This window comes from Durio zibethinus, chromosome 6 (genome assembly GCF_047325235.1).
Source record: "Durio zibethinus cultivar Kanyao isolate XHJ-2024 chromosome 6, ASM4732523v1, whole genome shotgun sequence".
Lineage (NCBI taxonomy): Eukaryota > Viridiplantae > Streptophyta > Magnoliopsida > Malvales > Malvaceae > Durio > Durio zibethinus.
This window is the reverse complement of record NC_143167.1, coordinates 781,495-798,326: the sequence shown is the minus strand read 5'-3', so window position 1 is coordinate 798,326 and position 16,832 is coordinate 781,495. Positions and strand designations below refer to the sequence as shown.

At 30.5% G+C, this 16,832-nt stretch overlaps 4 protein-coding genes across 5 annotated transcripts; 2 read left to right on the top strand and 2 right to left on the bottom strand.

The window, feature by feature from the left end:
• Positions 1 to 3,104: 3,104 nt before the first annotated feature.
• Positions 3,105 to 4,753, top strand: LOC111285003 (selT-like protein). The gene is made up of 4 exons (XM_022874209.2): positions 3,105 to 3,362; positions 3,450 to 3,523; positions 3,609 to 3,927; positions 4,445 to 4,753. The coding sequence occupies exons 1-4, from the start codon at positions 3,183 to 3,185 to the stop codon at positions 4,559 to 4,561; spliced, it is 690 nt and encodes a 229-aa protein (XP_022729944.1). The 5' UTR covers positions 3,105 to 3,182; the 3' UTR covers positions 4,562 to 4,753.
• Positions 4,702 to 6,221, bottom strand: LOC111286521 (protein PSY3-like). Its single transcript, XM_022876537.2, has 2 exons — positions 5,794 to 6,221; positions 4,702 to 5,628 (listed from the first exon to the last, which is right to left on the bottom strand). Exons 1-2 carry the CDS (start codon positions 5,876 to 5,878, stop codon positions 5,477 to 5,479), a joined length of 237 nt encoding a protein of 78 aa, XP_022732272.1. The 5' UTR covers positions 5,879 to 6,221; the 3' UTR covers positions 4,702 to 5,476.
• A 6,633-nt stretch (positions 6,222 to 12,854) lies between these two features.
• Positions 12,855 to 15,440, top strand: LOC111286006 (gibberellin 2-beta-dioxygenase 8-like). The gene is made up of 3 exons (XM_022875761.2): positions 12,855 to 13,402; positions 13,522 to 13,843; positions 14,079 to 15,440. The coding sequence occupies exons 1-3, from the start codon at positions 12,963 to 12,965 to the stop codon at positions 14,301 to 14,303; spliced, it is 987 nt and encodes a 328-aa protein (XP_022731496.2). The 5' UTR covers positions 12,855 to 12,962; the 3' UTR covers positions 14,304 to 15,440.
• On the bottom strand, positions 15,435 to 16,575 carry LOC111286008 (PHD finger-like domain-containing protein 5A). 2 transcript variants are annotated; one of them, XM_022875763.2, is made up of 2 exons: positions 16,451 to 16,575; positions 15,435 to 16,008 (listed from the first exon to the last, which is right to left on the bottom strand). In XM_022875763.2, the coding sequence occupies exon 2, from the start codon at positions 15,972 to 15,974 to the stop codon at positions 15,642 to 15,644; it is 333 nt and encodes a 110-aa protein (XP_022731498.1). In that variant the 5' UTR covers positions 15,975 to 16,008; positions 16,451 to 16,575; the 3' UTR covers positions 15,435 to 15,641. The 2 variants fall into 2 exon arrangements, with proteins under 2 accessions (XP_022731498.1, XP_022731499.1); XM_022875764.2 differs by having other exon boundaries at positions 16,371 to 16,549.
• Positions 16,576 to 16,832: the final 257 nt, after the last annotated feature.

The following is a 16,832-nucleotide window of genomic DNA, read 5'->3' as shown; positions in this document are numbered from 1 at the left end:
CACCAAGCATAAAATATCTATAACAAAAATGCAAGTAAAATTTCAACTTTCTTTTTTGTTTTGAGAGAATTGAGAACAAAAATTTAGCTTGGAAATTCCAAAACGAGATAAAGGCAAACATTTGGAAATTCCAATCAAGAAGGCACGTTCTACTTAAATATTTCCTCAACTACTCATGTTCCAAATTACGTACACGCAACATCTTTGTTCATATGAGAAACAAAGTCTTATGCTTTGCAAAAGACATAAGTCAAACAAGCTTACAAGTAATTCAGCACCCAATCTTAAATGTAAATAAGGAAACCTTAATCCAATCAAATTCCTACCTTTTTTTTTTTTTCTCACATTCTAGTTTATACTAAAAACGATGTAAGAGTATGAATGAAGTACTAACCTTACTTTCTTCATCCTTAGCCATGCTAAGCAAAGCCATCAGAGCTTTACCTCTCAAAACAGTTCCAGTTCTCTTTGAACAATTACTTAACAACTTAACAATTATCACCACAACCCCAGCATCCAACACCCTCCACCTCCATACTCTCCTTACTAAGCTGCTCCACCGTGCCCTTCACCTGCATCTCAACATTCCTATTAACCCATTGTTCAATAGCAACTGCCAAACCAATATTCGGGAAGCGAAAGCAGTGAACCGGCCGAGGTTGTCAAAGGAGTCCATGGAGGAAGAGGAAGTGAGTTCTTCGACTGAACGGTGGATGGACTCCGCCACTGCGGCCACCGTATACGGCTGAAACTGCTTTTTTTTTTTTTTTCCTTTCCAGTACAGCGTTTTTCCGAAGGATTTTTATTTGAAGCCCATGATTCAAGGTTTGAGTTTGGAGGCGCTGACTTTCGACCCCACCGTTTGATTCTGGTAAAGTCTTTTGATCGTTTTGTTGGTTTTAATTAATAACCAGTGCCGTAATCCCGCTTCGTTCGGGATTGGTTGAGTAAATAATTATTTTAAAGTGTATTATAAAGATAAAATTAAAGTTATTTAAATATATTATATTTGTATTTATATATCAAATAAATAATTATAAATTACATGTATAAAAGAAATATTATAATTTAATGAAATTAAAAATTAATATTATAATTTTATTTTATGTATCAAAAAAATTGACAGTTATTATGTGTAAAAAATTTATATAATAACAAATTTTTTAAAAATTCAACTTATAAAATAATTCACATCTAATATATATATATATATATATATATATTATATTACAACATACAAAATTACATGATCAAAATTACTTATGTGAATATCTAGGTGGATAATCTCTTTTAATGACATGTAAAATAATATTTATATTATTTCATTTATGAAATAAATTTTTTTAATAAATTATTTAAATTAAATATTTTGAATAATTATTTAAATTGAAATTAATATTTATCTAAGATTAAAATTTTTGTATAAGATTTGAATTCAAATATATTAAATGATAATTTATCTTTTCTTTTTTAAATTTAATAGTAGTTTCAAATATATATATTTAATAAAAAAAATTTTTGTCTAATAACTATATTTAATAAATTATTTAAAATTAATATTTTTAGATAATTATTTAAATTCAAATCAAAATCTATCAAAAATTAAAAATTATTTAATAAATTATATAAATTTAATACTTTAAGATAAGTTAATGAATTATTAACTAAAGAGCATGTATTTTTAAAATAATAAAAACTTATATCTTTATATGAAAATATGATACATTTTAATTTTGATAAAAAAATTAGATAAAAATATGCTTTTGACTATGAAAACAAATCTAATGTTTTATTTATGTTCTAATTCAAATACTTTTATATTATATATTTGGTTAATTTATTTATTTTTCTTTAATCCATAACTTTTTTTAATTTTGTTTATATTAATTATAATTAACTTTTTGTATTATATATATTTTTGTTTTATTCATTTCTTAAATGTTTTTATTCTTTATTAGTTTATTAACATATTTGCTTTTATTATTATATATATTTAATCATGTCAAATTAATATGTAAATTTATATTCTCTATCTACTTTTACTATACTTTTTATTATTGAATTTATTTGTCTATAAAGGATGATATAAGAAGAATGATGATCATTACCATATCTAACTCATAAAAAATACTATCAATTATGTTAACAATGATAAAAAATAAAAAAATATTTAAAAAAATTTCAAACATAACATAAAGAATTATTGTTTCCCTTTTATCTACAAAATAACTATATTTTATTGACATATATAAAAATAATTGTTAGCCCAATATATTTATGTAGTTATTACTTGAAGTATATAAAAAATAAGAACTAATAAAAAGCAAATAATTATAACAAAATTAATAATTGTGATTTGTTGTTCAATCAAATATATATATATATACATCACTTAATTAATATTATGATAAAAATAATTATTAATTTTAATTATTTAAATATTAATTATTGATTTTTTATCAAATAAAAAAAAGCGGTAGCAAAATTTTTAGTATTTAACAAATAAATTGAAGAAAAATTTTTTAATGAAAAAAAGATTTTTATAATTTTTGAAAATTTACAAAATTTTATACTTCTTTTAGGTGAACAATATCATTTTATAATATATTATGTATAATTTATTATTTAATTATAATTTAACATTTATAAATATATGATTATATATTAAATAAATAATTTAAAATAAATTTAAAATTATGAAAAATTTAATTAAAAATTCTGTACATTATACGGATTTAAAAAGCTAGTTCTCTTATATTTCAAAATCCACTAAACTAAAAAAAAAATAAAAATTATCATGTATAAAAAGCTTCTTAATATTCTTTCATATCCCAAAACTCATTAAAAAAATAAAACTATCATGTGTAAAATGTTTACAAGACTCTTTTTATATATGGTAGTATAGATTCATTCCAATAAATAACAGGGTTCGAACTCTAGTTAGATCCGAACCCGAATGGGTCACTACCAAACTCTATGGTAAAGCTTAAACAGTTCAAAGTCCGAATAATATCAGACTTTCGGGTTTGCTCCATCTCTCGTCCGCATAGACTTATCCTGGCACCCAAACCATTCGTTAGTTATTATTAATTAACCTCCACAAACTCCTTTTAATCTTTTCTTCACCCTCGACAGAGAGATTCCCCAAGTTCCCATCTTTCATTGGCTTTCGCATCAACGCCATGGATCGAGCCCAGCTCCTTCTCCTAGGCTTACCTCTCTTCCTCTTCGCCACCGATCTCATCAGCCTCTTCACTCCTCCGCCGCCCAAACCACCTTCCCACCACCACCACCACCATCATCATCATCCCCACCCTCCCAAACCTTCGATCAACTCTGAAACCCTAGATTTTCCTTTACAGGTAATTTTAATTATTGATCAATTATTTTAAGTGAATTTCTTCTTCAATTTATCTAATCTTCTTTTCCCCTTTCTATTTCCTTTGTAGAAACCCAACGCTTTTGGAGGAATCGGCTATGGTAGCACGGTGAATATCAACTTTTGCGCTTCATGCTCTTACAGGTTCCATTTAATTTTTGCTTCTAATACTTTTAAAATTAGGTATTGTTTTTGAAGAATTACAAAGTAATTGATGAAAATTATGCAGGGGAACTGCTGTGACAATGAAGAAGATGTTAGAAACCGAGTTTCCTGGAATTGATGTAATCCTTGAAAACTATCCACCTCCATTGCCAAAACGGTTGCTTTCCAAAGTGGTTCCAGTTTTTCAATTTGGTGTTATAGGAATTATAATGGCAGGTGAACAGATTTTTCCTATGATTGGGATCATGACACCACCGCCATGGTATTATTCGTTGCGTGCTAATAGGTTTGGGTCCATTGCAAGTGCTTGGCTTCTTGGGAACGTGATGCAGTCTTTTCTGCAGAGCTCTGGTGCTTTTGAGGTTTATTGCAATGGTGAATTGGTTAGTGACCTTTCTGTTATTAGATGTCTGATTTTAGATGCTTTCAATTGAATTCTTTCTGCTAGCCAATGATTTTGATATGGTGGGATGAGTGAAAATTCTTGATGATATGCTGAGAATAGCATTTCTTTTGGTGTGCTAACTTAAAATATACACATAAAGGTTTCCAATTTCCATTGCCACAATCTACAAATAGATGGTTTCAGCCTTGAACAAGGCCAGGCACGAGGGTTACAATCAATACCTTTCTTATGAGCTAAAATGTCTACAATCTTCAAGATTAAGAAACATTCCACAATTTTACTTCCATGTTTGTCTCTCAGACTCCGTGCTTCATGTCCTGAGCATTCGAGAACACCCCAAACTCAATTTGTTATTGCTTGTTGATTGATGAAGTTGTTTTTGCTTAGAAAACCTGAGATTGAATTCTGATGGTAGAACAAGTTGTGTGCATCTCTGAATTTTTTGTTTGAATGCCCTATGAGTTGCTTAACTTTTTCACATTTTCAAATTATAGGTATACTCTAAGCTGAAGGAGGGAAGGTTTCCAGGGGAGATCGAGTTAAAAGATCTCGTGGGCAAAACATTGGCTAATACAAGAGTAACTGACGACCTTGGAGCAGTGTGGTCTTAGGTCAATGTTTGGACATTAACTGTTCGATTCACAGTAATTTGAGCATAATAGTCCGAGGCTTGAGGTCCATTTTGATTATTAGTACTTATTAGATTGCTGTAATGAAAACATCAAAAGACATGGGAGCAGTTTTTACATCCTTTGTGTATCTGAACCATCCTTCACTTATGGAAGCCACTTTATTCTAACAAATGGTCTCAAACTGAGAATCTCAGTACTTCATCTTCCAATTTTCGACATACTATTTTTTAATTTTTTGCTTTGGTAACTTGCACTTGGGTTCATTTAACTTATAATTTTTCTTATTACAATCTTATAATTGTCCAATTATAATAAAAATCGTGTAGATGCCCATCATTTATAAATGTAGGTTTTATATAAAATTTTGATGGATTTAACATAATTTTATATTTTGACTAATGAATTGTAATACATTGATTGTAGGTGATATGTGCTCTTCTTGTACACCTAGCTTAATTTATTTCATCGCGATTTGTTCAAATCTTAAAAACTTCTTTGGTAGAAGTAGCATTTTGTACGAATGTAATATGTTGCTTCACTAATATAATTTAAAACAAGAATTGTAGTCCATAGTATTTACCAACTGACTTAACTTTTGCCTACTAAATAAGAAGTTGAATAATTTATTTTCACTTGATAACATTTTTACACGCATTTCAATATCATATTATATATATATATACACACACACACACACACACACATGAAAACTATGTAACTAGCATAAACATATTTCTCCGCCCAGTAGTCAATTTATATCTTTCTATTCGTATTATAAAATTTATTAAACAAAAATTAATTATGCACATAATTAGTAGCAAGGTAAAACTAATTAGGCACATGTTTAGATTTTAATCAGCCATTAAATATTTCTTCTAGAAAAAATAAGTATCATTAAGCCCCTCGACTTCTGTGGCCACAACCATTGCCGCCCCTACCTCTAGCTCTAGAAGGAGGATCATGCCCACAATTCGCTGTCGGTTCATCGTAATCCTCGATGCTTGCCGTTAGAGACCTTCCCTCCATGGCCAACACAATCTCGACCCCTACAACATAAACCACGCAACAATATTAATTGTTTCATTAAATACATCTTTACCAAGTCAAGATATTGTTAATTAAAAATTATGAAGTTGAATGTGATCGTAAAAAAAACATAAAATCATGCCTTGAGGTAGCACAAATTCAACTTAATATGCCTTGAAACGTACCTGAAAGTGAAATGGTGTTACGGGCTGAGGAAAATATGGCCAACGTAAACAAAATGAAGAAGCAAAGCTTCAATCTAAAACCCATATTCTGTCTTTTTCTTCCTATGGCCTTTGAATGTTTTCTATTTTCCTTCTTTGAATTAAACTAGGAAGCCCTATTTATAGATTAAAAGTTTCAATGCTTTCTTGCATGATATGTGGCGAATGGTGACTGGGGGGATTGAGAGTTGACGTTATGTTCATCGTGGGTGCCACCTCTAACCCATGAAATAGCTGTTACTTGGATTGGATCTTAGCCGTTCATTGATCTCAATTTAGTCAACGAGGTTGCTGTCGATCGCTTCCTTTACTCGAAAAGGAAACAAATGAAATAAATAAAATTTTAAAAAATGCATTTTCTATTCTAAAATCATAATCAATTTTCATTTATACTCTACGCCGTGACATGATGTGTAAAATAATGTAGATAAATTTAGTTCAATTGTAATTTATATTACTAAGAATTTAAATGAATATCGGACATAAATATATGTTTAAGACGAATACATGTATATATATTAATTTTATTTTTTTATTCAATTGGAGAGTCAAATTTTTATATCCTATATTTATTTAAATACATGTTGAATATGAATATTTAATTAAAAAAATTGAAAATTAGAGCAACATAGGTTTTAATAGTTTTGAAACAATGTCTAATGCTTTTTCAGCAGTGTTGGTATGGTGGGATGACACTTGATAGCATAACTCTTTACAGCTTTTTTCCATCTGTTGTAATGTTGTATTTTTCAAAGTGCCTAATGTAAGTGATTATACTTAAGTAAAGAAAAATTTTATTAATGTATTGCCTTTTTCTTGAGTTTAGCAAACAATACATTAAATGTAAAAGTCTTTTTCAAAATTCAGGCTTGAAAGCAATGCCAAGTACTAGTAATAACTGTGAAGTTTGAGATGAAAATAAATCTTTAAGACTTTAGTCACAAATTAATCATCAAATAACAATGGGTGTAACTGTTTAAATCTATACATGAATGTCAAGCTAATAATAATTTTCTTTCCACCCTCAAACTTAAAACTTATATATGCCCCAAATTCAAGCCAATAAAGCAATGATTTGATACCATAACAGCCAGTAGAGTGCGGATAATCAATAACTTTTAATTCATTCATAATAACAATGTTAAACATGGCATTGGTTAAGATGATATTTAAAGGAAAAAAAAGTATAATATTTTAGGAGCTGGCATTCTAAATGTATTGATTAAGGTCAGGGGCAGAGCTAGAGGGGGCTAGCAGAGGCTACAGGCTCCCATAAATTTTTTATAGTCCTTGTTATACAATGATTATTCTCACTTAATTATTATTTTGATCTCTCTTTTTCTTTGAAATTATTGTTTGATCCCTCTTTTATCAATTTTGTGTTTTCGTCTCTGATTAAGGTGTTAGTTTTTGGAATTCATTTGACTTCACTACTATAATCATTGGTAATTTTTCAATACTTAGTTAATGAATACATTCATTTAAATAATAATTTCGTCAGATTTTTCAGAGCACTCTATAGCAAAATTCATAACAATTAACAAAGCCGAAATTTTCTTTTTATTCCCGGTTTTGAAAGTAATAATTATACATTTGTCAGTAAAGCTGAGAAATATTGTTTATGATGCTTGCTAAACACTAAACAAAGTGTTCCTAAAAGAAGTTGATATAACATAGAATATTATACTTAAAGGCTTGCTATCATTTACTTTAATAATTAATCCATGTTATTGTGATAGTTTGACTTTATGTATATCATCATATATTAGTTGTTTTCTTTTTTGGGCAATTTTTTTATATAAAGCTGTGGATTATGATACAGATTTGATTCATCGTACCAAGCTTATAATAAAAGCTTTTTGATGAAATATGATAATGTGTCAGTAATTGGTTTATCATTGTATTTTCATAGTGACGTTGACAAAATTCATGATATTTCAAAGATTAAAAAATAAAAAATAAAAAATTTAAATGAAAATTTCTCTTAAACACTCTCAAAATTTTTTTATGGTAGGCGAGTTTCCAATGAAAAATGACTGTTAACTCGGTGTAATGCACCGAATACCTTTAGTGATAATTATATATACCTGTAATTTTAGTGGATTATAAAGTTATAATCACACGTGCTACAGCTTTGTTACCTTGACTTGATATTGCTCCACTTTCCCTACAACAAGCTGACGATTGCAATCAAAGTTTTCCAGTGGCTGGTTTCTGAGCAATCAGCAATCTCTTCCCTTTGATGTTCTAAACACTAAGTCAACTTGCCATGCATCCATTATTCCTTCTAGGTCAGAGAGCAGACCTTGCCGAGCTGCCTCTAGAGTCTCCATATACTGTAACTCAAAACTCATAGCCATGAGACTTGCTTTCAACTTTTTATTTCACGCATGCTCTCTTCTGAAACGCCTAAGCTCCATAACCTTAAAGAAGAGAGTATCATCATGTTCATACTAGGCTCAACTAAATTTATCCAACATAAACGAGCTCAAGCCCGACTTCAAAAATCTTGTTGACCAAAATAGCCACTCACAATAACGTGGATCCCCTAAATGTGGGTTCATTTCTGATTCTTTGATGAGTAGATGTCCTGGCTGACGGGATCTATTTATAATGGGATTACCACTTGCTCCCCTGCATTGCTGCCCGATATAGGATTCTTGGCTTATGCCTTAAGGAGTGGTTTTCTTTTCTTGCTCATTTGTTTATATTTATCTTGTGCCAATTTTTGAACATATAAGAAAATAATTTGTAATACCATTGTTATAATATTTATAAATGAGTTTTATTTTATTTTATGTATATATACTTTTGTTTAACATAAATATTAAATCATGATTTTGATGTATAAAAAGATATTAAAGCTAAAATTAATCAACTTGATATAATAAGACAAGTTCTTATCAAGCATTTATTGAGCTTTTTATCAATCTTGTTCATGTTAAGAATAATGATTCAAATTTCATAGAAAATTTTTTTGAGATTGGTCAGATATTGCTTGATGTACAAGAAGATTTACAAAAGAATAATTCTAATGAAAAAATTTTTTAATAGACAAGTTTGACTTGCAGAAGAAGAATTCTAAAAGTAAAAATATTTTTAATAGGTAAATTTGTATGGTTATAAATAAGTGAAGTCTCTATAGGGTTAGGTATTAGAAAAAGATGTAAGAGAGTTATAGGGTTTTGTGGGATAGACACCCGATAAATGTATTAGGGCTTTACGTCTTATGTGTATGCATGTTTGTTTGTGAGTGGACTAAAAGAAACTGAGAGAGTCCACATAGGTATAATGTATGAGTGCATATGAGTATATGTTTAGTTGTGTTGAAAGAGTGCACATTGATATGTATTTATTTGAGTTGAAAATATTTCATACGACTAAACGAGATTGAAAAGGTCTATAGACATTGATTGTTGAGTGATTAATATGTTTTGATGTATATTTGTAATTTTTTACAACTAGTGGATCTTATTTCTCATCCGTAGATGTAAGTCAGTTGGATTGAACCATGTTAAATTGTTGTCTCTTGTGTGATTAATTGATTGTTTGATTTTACTTCCGCTAACGTGATTGTATTAAGGCTTTTTGGCCTAACAAATGATGTCAAAGTTATGATGATTTTTAATAAGTGGTATTAGAGTCAGGTTCAAGACATGAGAAGATGCAAACTTAGAGGAGTTCGATTAAAGAAAGAAATTCGAGTTTGTGTTTTGAGGATCGATTCGTATAAAGCATAAAGGCACACAAAAAAATGATTGTGAGAGTTTCATTGTAGGTAGAGTCAAGCATGTCTAGTATGAAGACAGATGATTGATGAAATTTGAGTCAATGTGGAGATGGTTAGGAATAATGACTCAAATCCCATAAAAATTTTTTTTGGGATTGATCAAATATTACTTGATGGACAAAAAGATTTGCAAAAAAAGAATTCTAAAGGAAAGAAGATTCTTAATAGACAAGTTTGACTTACAAGAGAAAAATTCTAAGAGAAAAAAAATTCTTAATAGGCAAGTTTGTATAGTTATAAATAAGTGAAGTCTCTATAGGATTAAGTATGAAAAAAAGATGTAAGAGAATTATAAGGTTTTGTGGGATAAACACCCTATAAGAGTATTGGAGCTTTACGTTTTATTGATATGTATGTTTGTTTATGAGTGAATTAAAGAAGATCAAGAGAGTCCACATAGATATGATGTATGAGTAAATATGGGTATGGGTTTGGTTGTATTGAAAATGTGCACATGAGTATGTATTTGTTTGGGTTGAGAATACTCTATAGGATTAGAAAAAATTGAGAGGGTTTATGCGTATTGATTATTGAGTGATTGATATGTTTTGATGTATGTTTGTAATTTTTTACAACTAGTGAATCTTTTTTCTCATCCATAGATACAGATTAGTTGAATCGAATCACGTTAAATTATTATCTCTTGTGTGATTAATTAATTATTTAATTTTACTTTCGTTGATGTAATTGGATAGGAGTCTTTTGGCCTAATAGTTCACAATTACCTTGATAAATCGTGGACTTATAATGAGTAGAGGTTACCTATGTTTGTACTCTATTCATTTATTAAACAAGTTTTAATATTTTGTTTAAAATTGTTTGTATATCTTGATAAACAAACAGAAAGAAACCCGAATATATTTTCAAATAATTTCTTGAATTTTTTGTTCTTTTGTTACCCTATAAAAGAATTAAATCATTATGTTTGATTATGGAGTGTTTCTTCTTTTAGATTGGAGATAACAAGTTAAATAGTTTGCAATGTCATTGAGGAGACGCTATATTTGGCTATTTGCTACTAATTGGAGAGGCATTATGTTTCTATAAGTAGGTCAAAACATCAACATTTCTCTCCACTAGCAAATGTTGTCAGATTAGTGGCACTAGGGAAATGCAATGGAACCACTAGGGCTAAACTTTATACATCTGCTGGCATTTGGTCTCCGCGAATGCCATGACCAATTACTCCTGTCACTTTCACTTCGCAGCACATAGTTTTGGTCTGTGTGAAAGACAAATATGATCTATTAAGAGAAAGATATAGAGAAAGCAACATCTTAAAACCCAAAAGAAATACAAATGCATTGTTGCCTATATTGGTCCCATAAACTATGATCACCCAAAGTGAACAACCTTATCCCAATTCTGAATACAAATCCAGTATCCAATATAACATTATCTTTTGACAAAAATCATGGTCTCTTCCCATTTATTTTCTTTGAATGGACTCAAATGTTGATGGTAGGCACTTCATATTTGTTTTTCAAATGCGTCACATTGTATTATTTTCAAATTCAACTTTATCATCTTGAATTTGGATTTCACTAGTCCACAATGTGGTATGATTTTCCTTTTAGTACCATAATTTCTTATCCTTGATGGCGATTGAAATTGCCTCTATTCAGGAAAATTTGACAACTTCATTGATATAATAGTAGAGGAAAACAACATGCTTCCAATTGCGTTCCATCAACGATTACAGAAATCAAACCAATTGTTTTTTAAAATTAAAAAATCTACAACAACGTAAGCTAGAAGCAAATGTTTAGGTCAAAAAATGTGTTGCAGGACAATAATACGTCTCTGTCAAAAAAAAAATCACATTTATGATACCTTTTAAATGTTACCTCGATTTTCCATATCCTCTACAAATTTAAATAGATCAGCAGCCAGGCATTTGGTTCAATGGAAAAATCTATGAGCCAGGCGGTGGAACCCTCGAGAAAATGAAGAAGTAGACAAATGATATGCTTTGCACTTTATCGTTTGCTCTCAAGTTTTAATAATATAGTGAATACTTAATAGATTTGTATTTAAATTTTAACATTTATAATTTTTTTTTAAAATTATAAATTATAATATTCTTTATGTAAAAGATATATATCATATTAAGGGTGGACTCCATTTGATTCCATTTCTAAAAACGTCCAAACGATTTTTGCTAGTGAATGGAATAGTAATAGTGATAGATTAAAATGAATCTTATAATAAATAGTGCCACAAAAGAAACTCTCTCCTTTCTTCTTTGGATGCTAAAAAAGAAACTCTTTTTTTCATTGTCAATGGTACTTGCCTTTGAGGGGAGGGGCCCCTAAATGAATAAATTACACCTAATACTTGTTAAGCAAACGTCGAAGGGGTTGCATTTTATTTTTTATTTTTCAGACATCATGTCACAACTTTACTTAATTTGGGGTAATTATGAGTTATTGAATTTGACCAGTTCCGAGATGCAAAACTAGATTTTGATTTGGAAAACCCATCTGAATTTGGTCTCTTATTTTTTGTTTACTTTTGTGAATGGTTAAACAAAACCCACTTTATATATCTTTGTCCCCTTAACTTAAAAACTGACAATTATATGCTTGTCATTTAAACAAAAATCTTTGAGCAATTTGTTCTTATACCGGCTGGGAAATTCATTGTTAGAGTCACTGGAAGATCTGTGTTTTGAAGAACAACCTGACATGTGTTTACACTTTGATTTGAAATATGAAAGAAACAATCTTCAGCTTGGAGAACTGAACTCTAAAAAGATTTTCTTTTCATGATTAGGTATATAGAAGGGAAGAATCAACTTACACTAAAAAAATTTTCCATTTTCTTTTTTTTTTAGTAATTGATTTTAATAGATTCAAAAAATAAAAAAAATATTTTTGATTTATCTCTTGTATCTCTTGGATTTATTAAAATCAATAGTTACAAAAATAAAAAAAATATAAAATTTTTTTAGATGTAAGTTGATTCTGCCCTACTATTATTATTATTATTATTATTATTATTATTATTATTATTATCATCACTTTAGTTCTTATGCTCTTGTTAAAATTGATAAAATTCAAAAACTCTACTATTCTTTTTCTTTATTTTACAAAGAAAGTTGCATAATGAGAATAATGGAAGAGGTTGTTGAGATTTAAATATTAAATTTATTGTTGTATAGCATAAATAATTGAGTTGAATTTTGAGTTTAAACTTTTTTATTTTTCAAATAACATACTATTGCTTACTGTAGAGTGAAGACCATGCCATACTATAAAGTAGCTTTATGGTAACCTAACTCTATACAGCTGCCAAGATACCAGGTGTTAGTAAAGAACCAAAAACATTTCTGTTTGCAATGAATATGGATTCATATCCCCCTCTCTTTAGTTCAAATAGTAATAATACTCTAACTCAGAACATTGACCTTGATGAACCCATCGAACATACCGAAGATTTGGATCCTATCCCTGTCATAGACCTTCAATGCCTTAACTTGGAAAAGCTAGATGAAGCCTGTAAAAATTGGGGTGTCTTTCGTTTGATTAACCATGGGGTTCCTTCAACACTTGTAAGCCAAATCCAGGACCAAGCCAGAAAGCTTTTCTCCCTTTCATTTGAATATAAACAGGCGATTCTAAACAGTCCTTTGTCTTACGTTTCGGGAACTGTATTCCTTAGCTCATCAGGTAAAGCCCTGACAACTTCCCAGGGTCTCAATTGGGTAGAAGTTATCAATTTCCCACTCACTCAGCTCTCACAATTCCAAGCTCAAGACTCCATGCTTGACTCTTTCAGGTACAACTTCATTTGCTTCTTATCCTTTCCGCTAATTCTTTTAGATCCTGTTTTGTTTTTAAATCTTTTTTTTTAATCAAAGTTTAATTGGCAAGATATTTTCTTTGTGGTTTCACTAGACTAGTAGTGGAAGAATATGGAAGACATCTCGCTAGACTTGCTAGTACTATTTTCCAAGTGATAGAGAAAAACCTCAATCTAGATCCAAGCCAATCCAAATCTCATTTAGCAGAATCAACAGGATTTGTTCGTGTTCATCGATACCCTCAAATTGCTAAAGGTAACCAAGCTTGGGGAGCAAGAGTGCATACGGACTCCTCAGTTCTTTCAATACTAAGCCAAGATCAAATTGGGGGACTAGAAGTTTTCAAGGAAAACAAATGGCTCCCCGTTAAACCCGTTGCCAACACCTTCATCGTCAACCTTGGAGATATGATGCAGGTCCATTCAAGCTCTCATGAACTTTCTAATTTCACTTTCTAACATTAATTTAATTAAACATCTCTTAGTTTGAATCACCAAAATTCTGACAATTTCAAATCTCTCGACGTACGTAATGATTCTTATGTAATATTAAATGTTGATTTTTTTATTAAATGACATTACTTAAGATTATCAATATGCTGTTGCCACTTTTGAACAATTTAAGTTAATTTTTTGATGATTTAATCATCAGGTTATAAGCAATGATGAATACAAAAGTGTGAAGCACAGAGTGAGGGTGTGCAAGCAAGAGGATCGAATCTCAATAAACTACTTCGTGTTCCCAGACTTCGATTCTGTTATCAAAAGCTCAAAGTATAAGCCTTTTACTTACAAAGAATTTCGTGCACAAGGACAGAAAGATATAGAGACACTGGGATTTATAGTTGGCCTTGAAGGTTTCAAGCTTGACAAGTAGGTTATTTAAGCATCATTTGTTGCCTTAATTATCTCATTTTGTAATACCAGGCTGAATAATCAGTCATTTTTTCTTTCCTGTTTACTTTCTTTGAATTGACTCTAAGGTTGATGATAGGCATTTCAGATTTGCTTTTGAAATGCAGCACATTATATTATTTTCAAATTCAACTTTATCATGTTGAATTTGGATTTCACTCCACAATGTGGTAAGGTTTCCTTTTCGTACCAGAATTTCTTATCCTGAATGGCGATTGAAGTACCTCTATTCTCGCAGGAAAATTTGACTACTTCATTGATATAATTGTAGAGGTCAACAACACACTTCCAACTGCGTTCCATCAACGATTATAGTAATTGTAGTTGAATTTGTGTTCTTAGTGATTTAGTCAGTTTGTAAAACTTAATCTAGCATCACTACATCCAACCACCACTTGAATGTAACCAATAACTTTTGTTAACATATCATCGCCCACACTACTTATCTCTTTGAACCAAATTATGTTGTCAATTTCTCTCAACTTTTGCTCCACTCACTGAGCATAATCACAAAATAAACGGGGAATAGAAACCAGATTGTCCAAAAAGGTACCGACTCACTAAAGCATTTATAAGAAAGATAAAAAGGAGGATGGATGAGATAGGATGACTGAAAACAAAACTAGGGGACGGGCACCAATCAAGTATTGTGGGATTTCGCAACAAAGTACACACTAACCATCATTAACTTAACCATTAATAAATCAAAATTTCCTTGTATTATGTTCAAAAGACTAGCTTTAGCACTTGGAAAGTTACTATAATTAAGAAGCGTAACGGTTTGCAAAATGCAAAGTTACCATTCATAATCACATGAATTCCCCTGTATTCTGTCCAAAAGACAAACTTCAGCATTTGAGTCACTAACTATGAAGCCCTAGACAGGTTGAAGAACAGAAAGAACCCTAGAAATCACATAAATTTTTAGAACGATGACAACGGATCTTAAAAGTAGACATATAATGATATGTCCCTAACAAAAAATCCCAACACTTATAACTTAAGGCTATCAAGTTAAAAGGTTTAAGGTCAAATCTAGATGCAGGATTATAAGAATCAGATAAGAGAGCAAATCAGTAAATAGAGCTCCATAAGCAATACGAATAGCTATTTCCATAACAGATATAACATAAATCAGGCCCCTGGAACAATTAAATTATAGTTCTCGAAGAAAACATCTTTAACAGACAACAAACTCAAGACCTGAAGTCTAGCTAAAATTCCAACATTTTAAAATCTGTCATTCAAGCTACGTAAACTCCAGTAAAACCAAATCACTAAAGATAATACGACCCAGCAATCATCTTTTCTTAAAACCATATTTTTTACGCTCATAAAACAAGTCAGTTTTAGCACTCCCAAGATTAACAATTTTGGGACAACCATCCCGATCTTTCTCTTGCTGGGTACACTCCTTACAGTAATATGCATCAGATATTCCCACTCCTCCACAGATAACACACCTACCCTGAAAAGAACCGTAGTTGCATTCGTCACAAACCCGCACCAGCGTGCAAGGACGAACATAGGAATCACAGATAACACACTTGCCATCACACTTCTCACATAGTCGTCCTATAGCAATACCTGGCTGCTTCCGGCACATGATCAAATCGGGATGGTGCTTGGCCATGACTGACCCAACTCGTTCCTAGTTGTTCCAGAAACTGAAAAAGTAAGCAGACAAAATGTCCTCATACATAATCAGACCATAGCAAAGACTATTATAAAGATAAATTCAAAAACCCCAACATCACAAAATCAAAGACAGAAACCAAACAGAGCTTAAACTTCATTACTCAAATTTATGCCATTCTCTTTTGCTTCCTAAAAATCGTTATAGAAAAGTAATTAACCACAATACAACCGCAATCATAATAGAATCATATCATATAAAAAGAGAAATCACTTATTTTGTTCTAAAAAAAACCATCATGTCAAAAAGTTTTCTTTTAGAAAAAAAAGAGAGAGAAAAGGAACCCCAAAAAAACCCTAATTTAAGAAAAAAAAAAAACTTGAAAACCACAACCTTGGACGAGAAATTATTAGCAGAAACAATAAGCCGAGGAATATGAATCAACAAAGGAGGGCGAGAGATGTAAGGCTGACCACAGAGGGTTAGCAAAGCTGCTATCGATGATCCGCCGAAGAGTCCACAGCAGAGAAAGAAGAGAGCGATAGAAAATCCAGGGTGTTTAATAGGATGTCGGCTTTCATTTGGGCCTTGCAGAAATATTTAGATTTAAAGTGATGGACGGTTGTTTCAGAGTTTTTGGGCTTTTTTCCCAAGACAGTGTTGTCGGGCTTTCTTTATCTGAATTTTTGGTGTTGATAAATTTAATTTGTTATAATCTATATTTTTAATAATTCAAACTTATTAAATACTACATTTTAACAATAAATTATATAAATTAATTGAGTTAAATTTTTTATAATTCATAATTTTTTGAGTTTATTAATAATATTATTTTTCATTTATAGTTTAAGTTTA

Bases quoted from the DNA above. Each gene is read 5' to 3' on its own strand.
- LOC111286521 (XM_022876537.2), bottom strand. From the start codon at position 5,878: ATGGGTTTTAGATTGAAGCTTTGCTTCTTCATTTTGTTTACGTTGGCC. The intron at 5,629-5,793 runs GTACGTTTCAAG...TTTATGTTGTAG, and splicing joins TAACACCATTTCACTTTCAG to GGGTCGAGATTGTGTTGGCC.
- LOC111286006 (XM_022875761.2), top strand. From the start codon at position 12,963: ATGAATATGGATTCATATCCCCCTCTCTTTAGTTCAAATAGTAATAAT. The intron at 13,403-13,521 runs GTACAACTTCAT...TGGTTTCACTAG, and splicing joins TCCATGCTTGACTCTTTCAG to ACTAGTAGTGGAAGAATATG. The intron at 13,844-14,078 runs GTCCATTCAAGC...TTTAATCATCAG, and splicing joins ACCTTGGAGATATGATGCAG to GTTATAAGCAATGATGAATA.
- LOC111285003 (XM_022874209.2), top strand. From the start codon at position 3,183: ATGGATCGAGCCCAGCTCCTTCTCCTAGGCTTACCTCTCTTCCTCTTC. The intron at 3,363-3,449 runs GTAATTTTAATT...TTTCCTTTGTAG, and splicing joins CCCTAGATTTTCCTTTACAG to AAACCCAACGCTTTTGGAGG. The intron at 3,524-3,608 runs GTTCCATTTAAT...AAAATTATGCAG, and splicing joins TGCGCTTCATGCTCTTACAG to GGGAACTGCTGTGACAATGA.
- LOC111286008 (XM_022875763.2), bottom strand. From the start codon at position 15,974: ATGGCCAAGCACCATCCCGATTTGATCATGTGCCGGAAGCAGCCAGGT.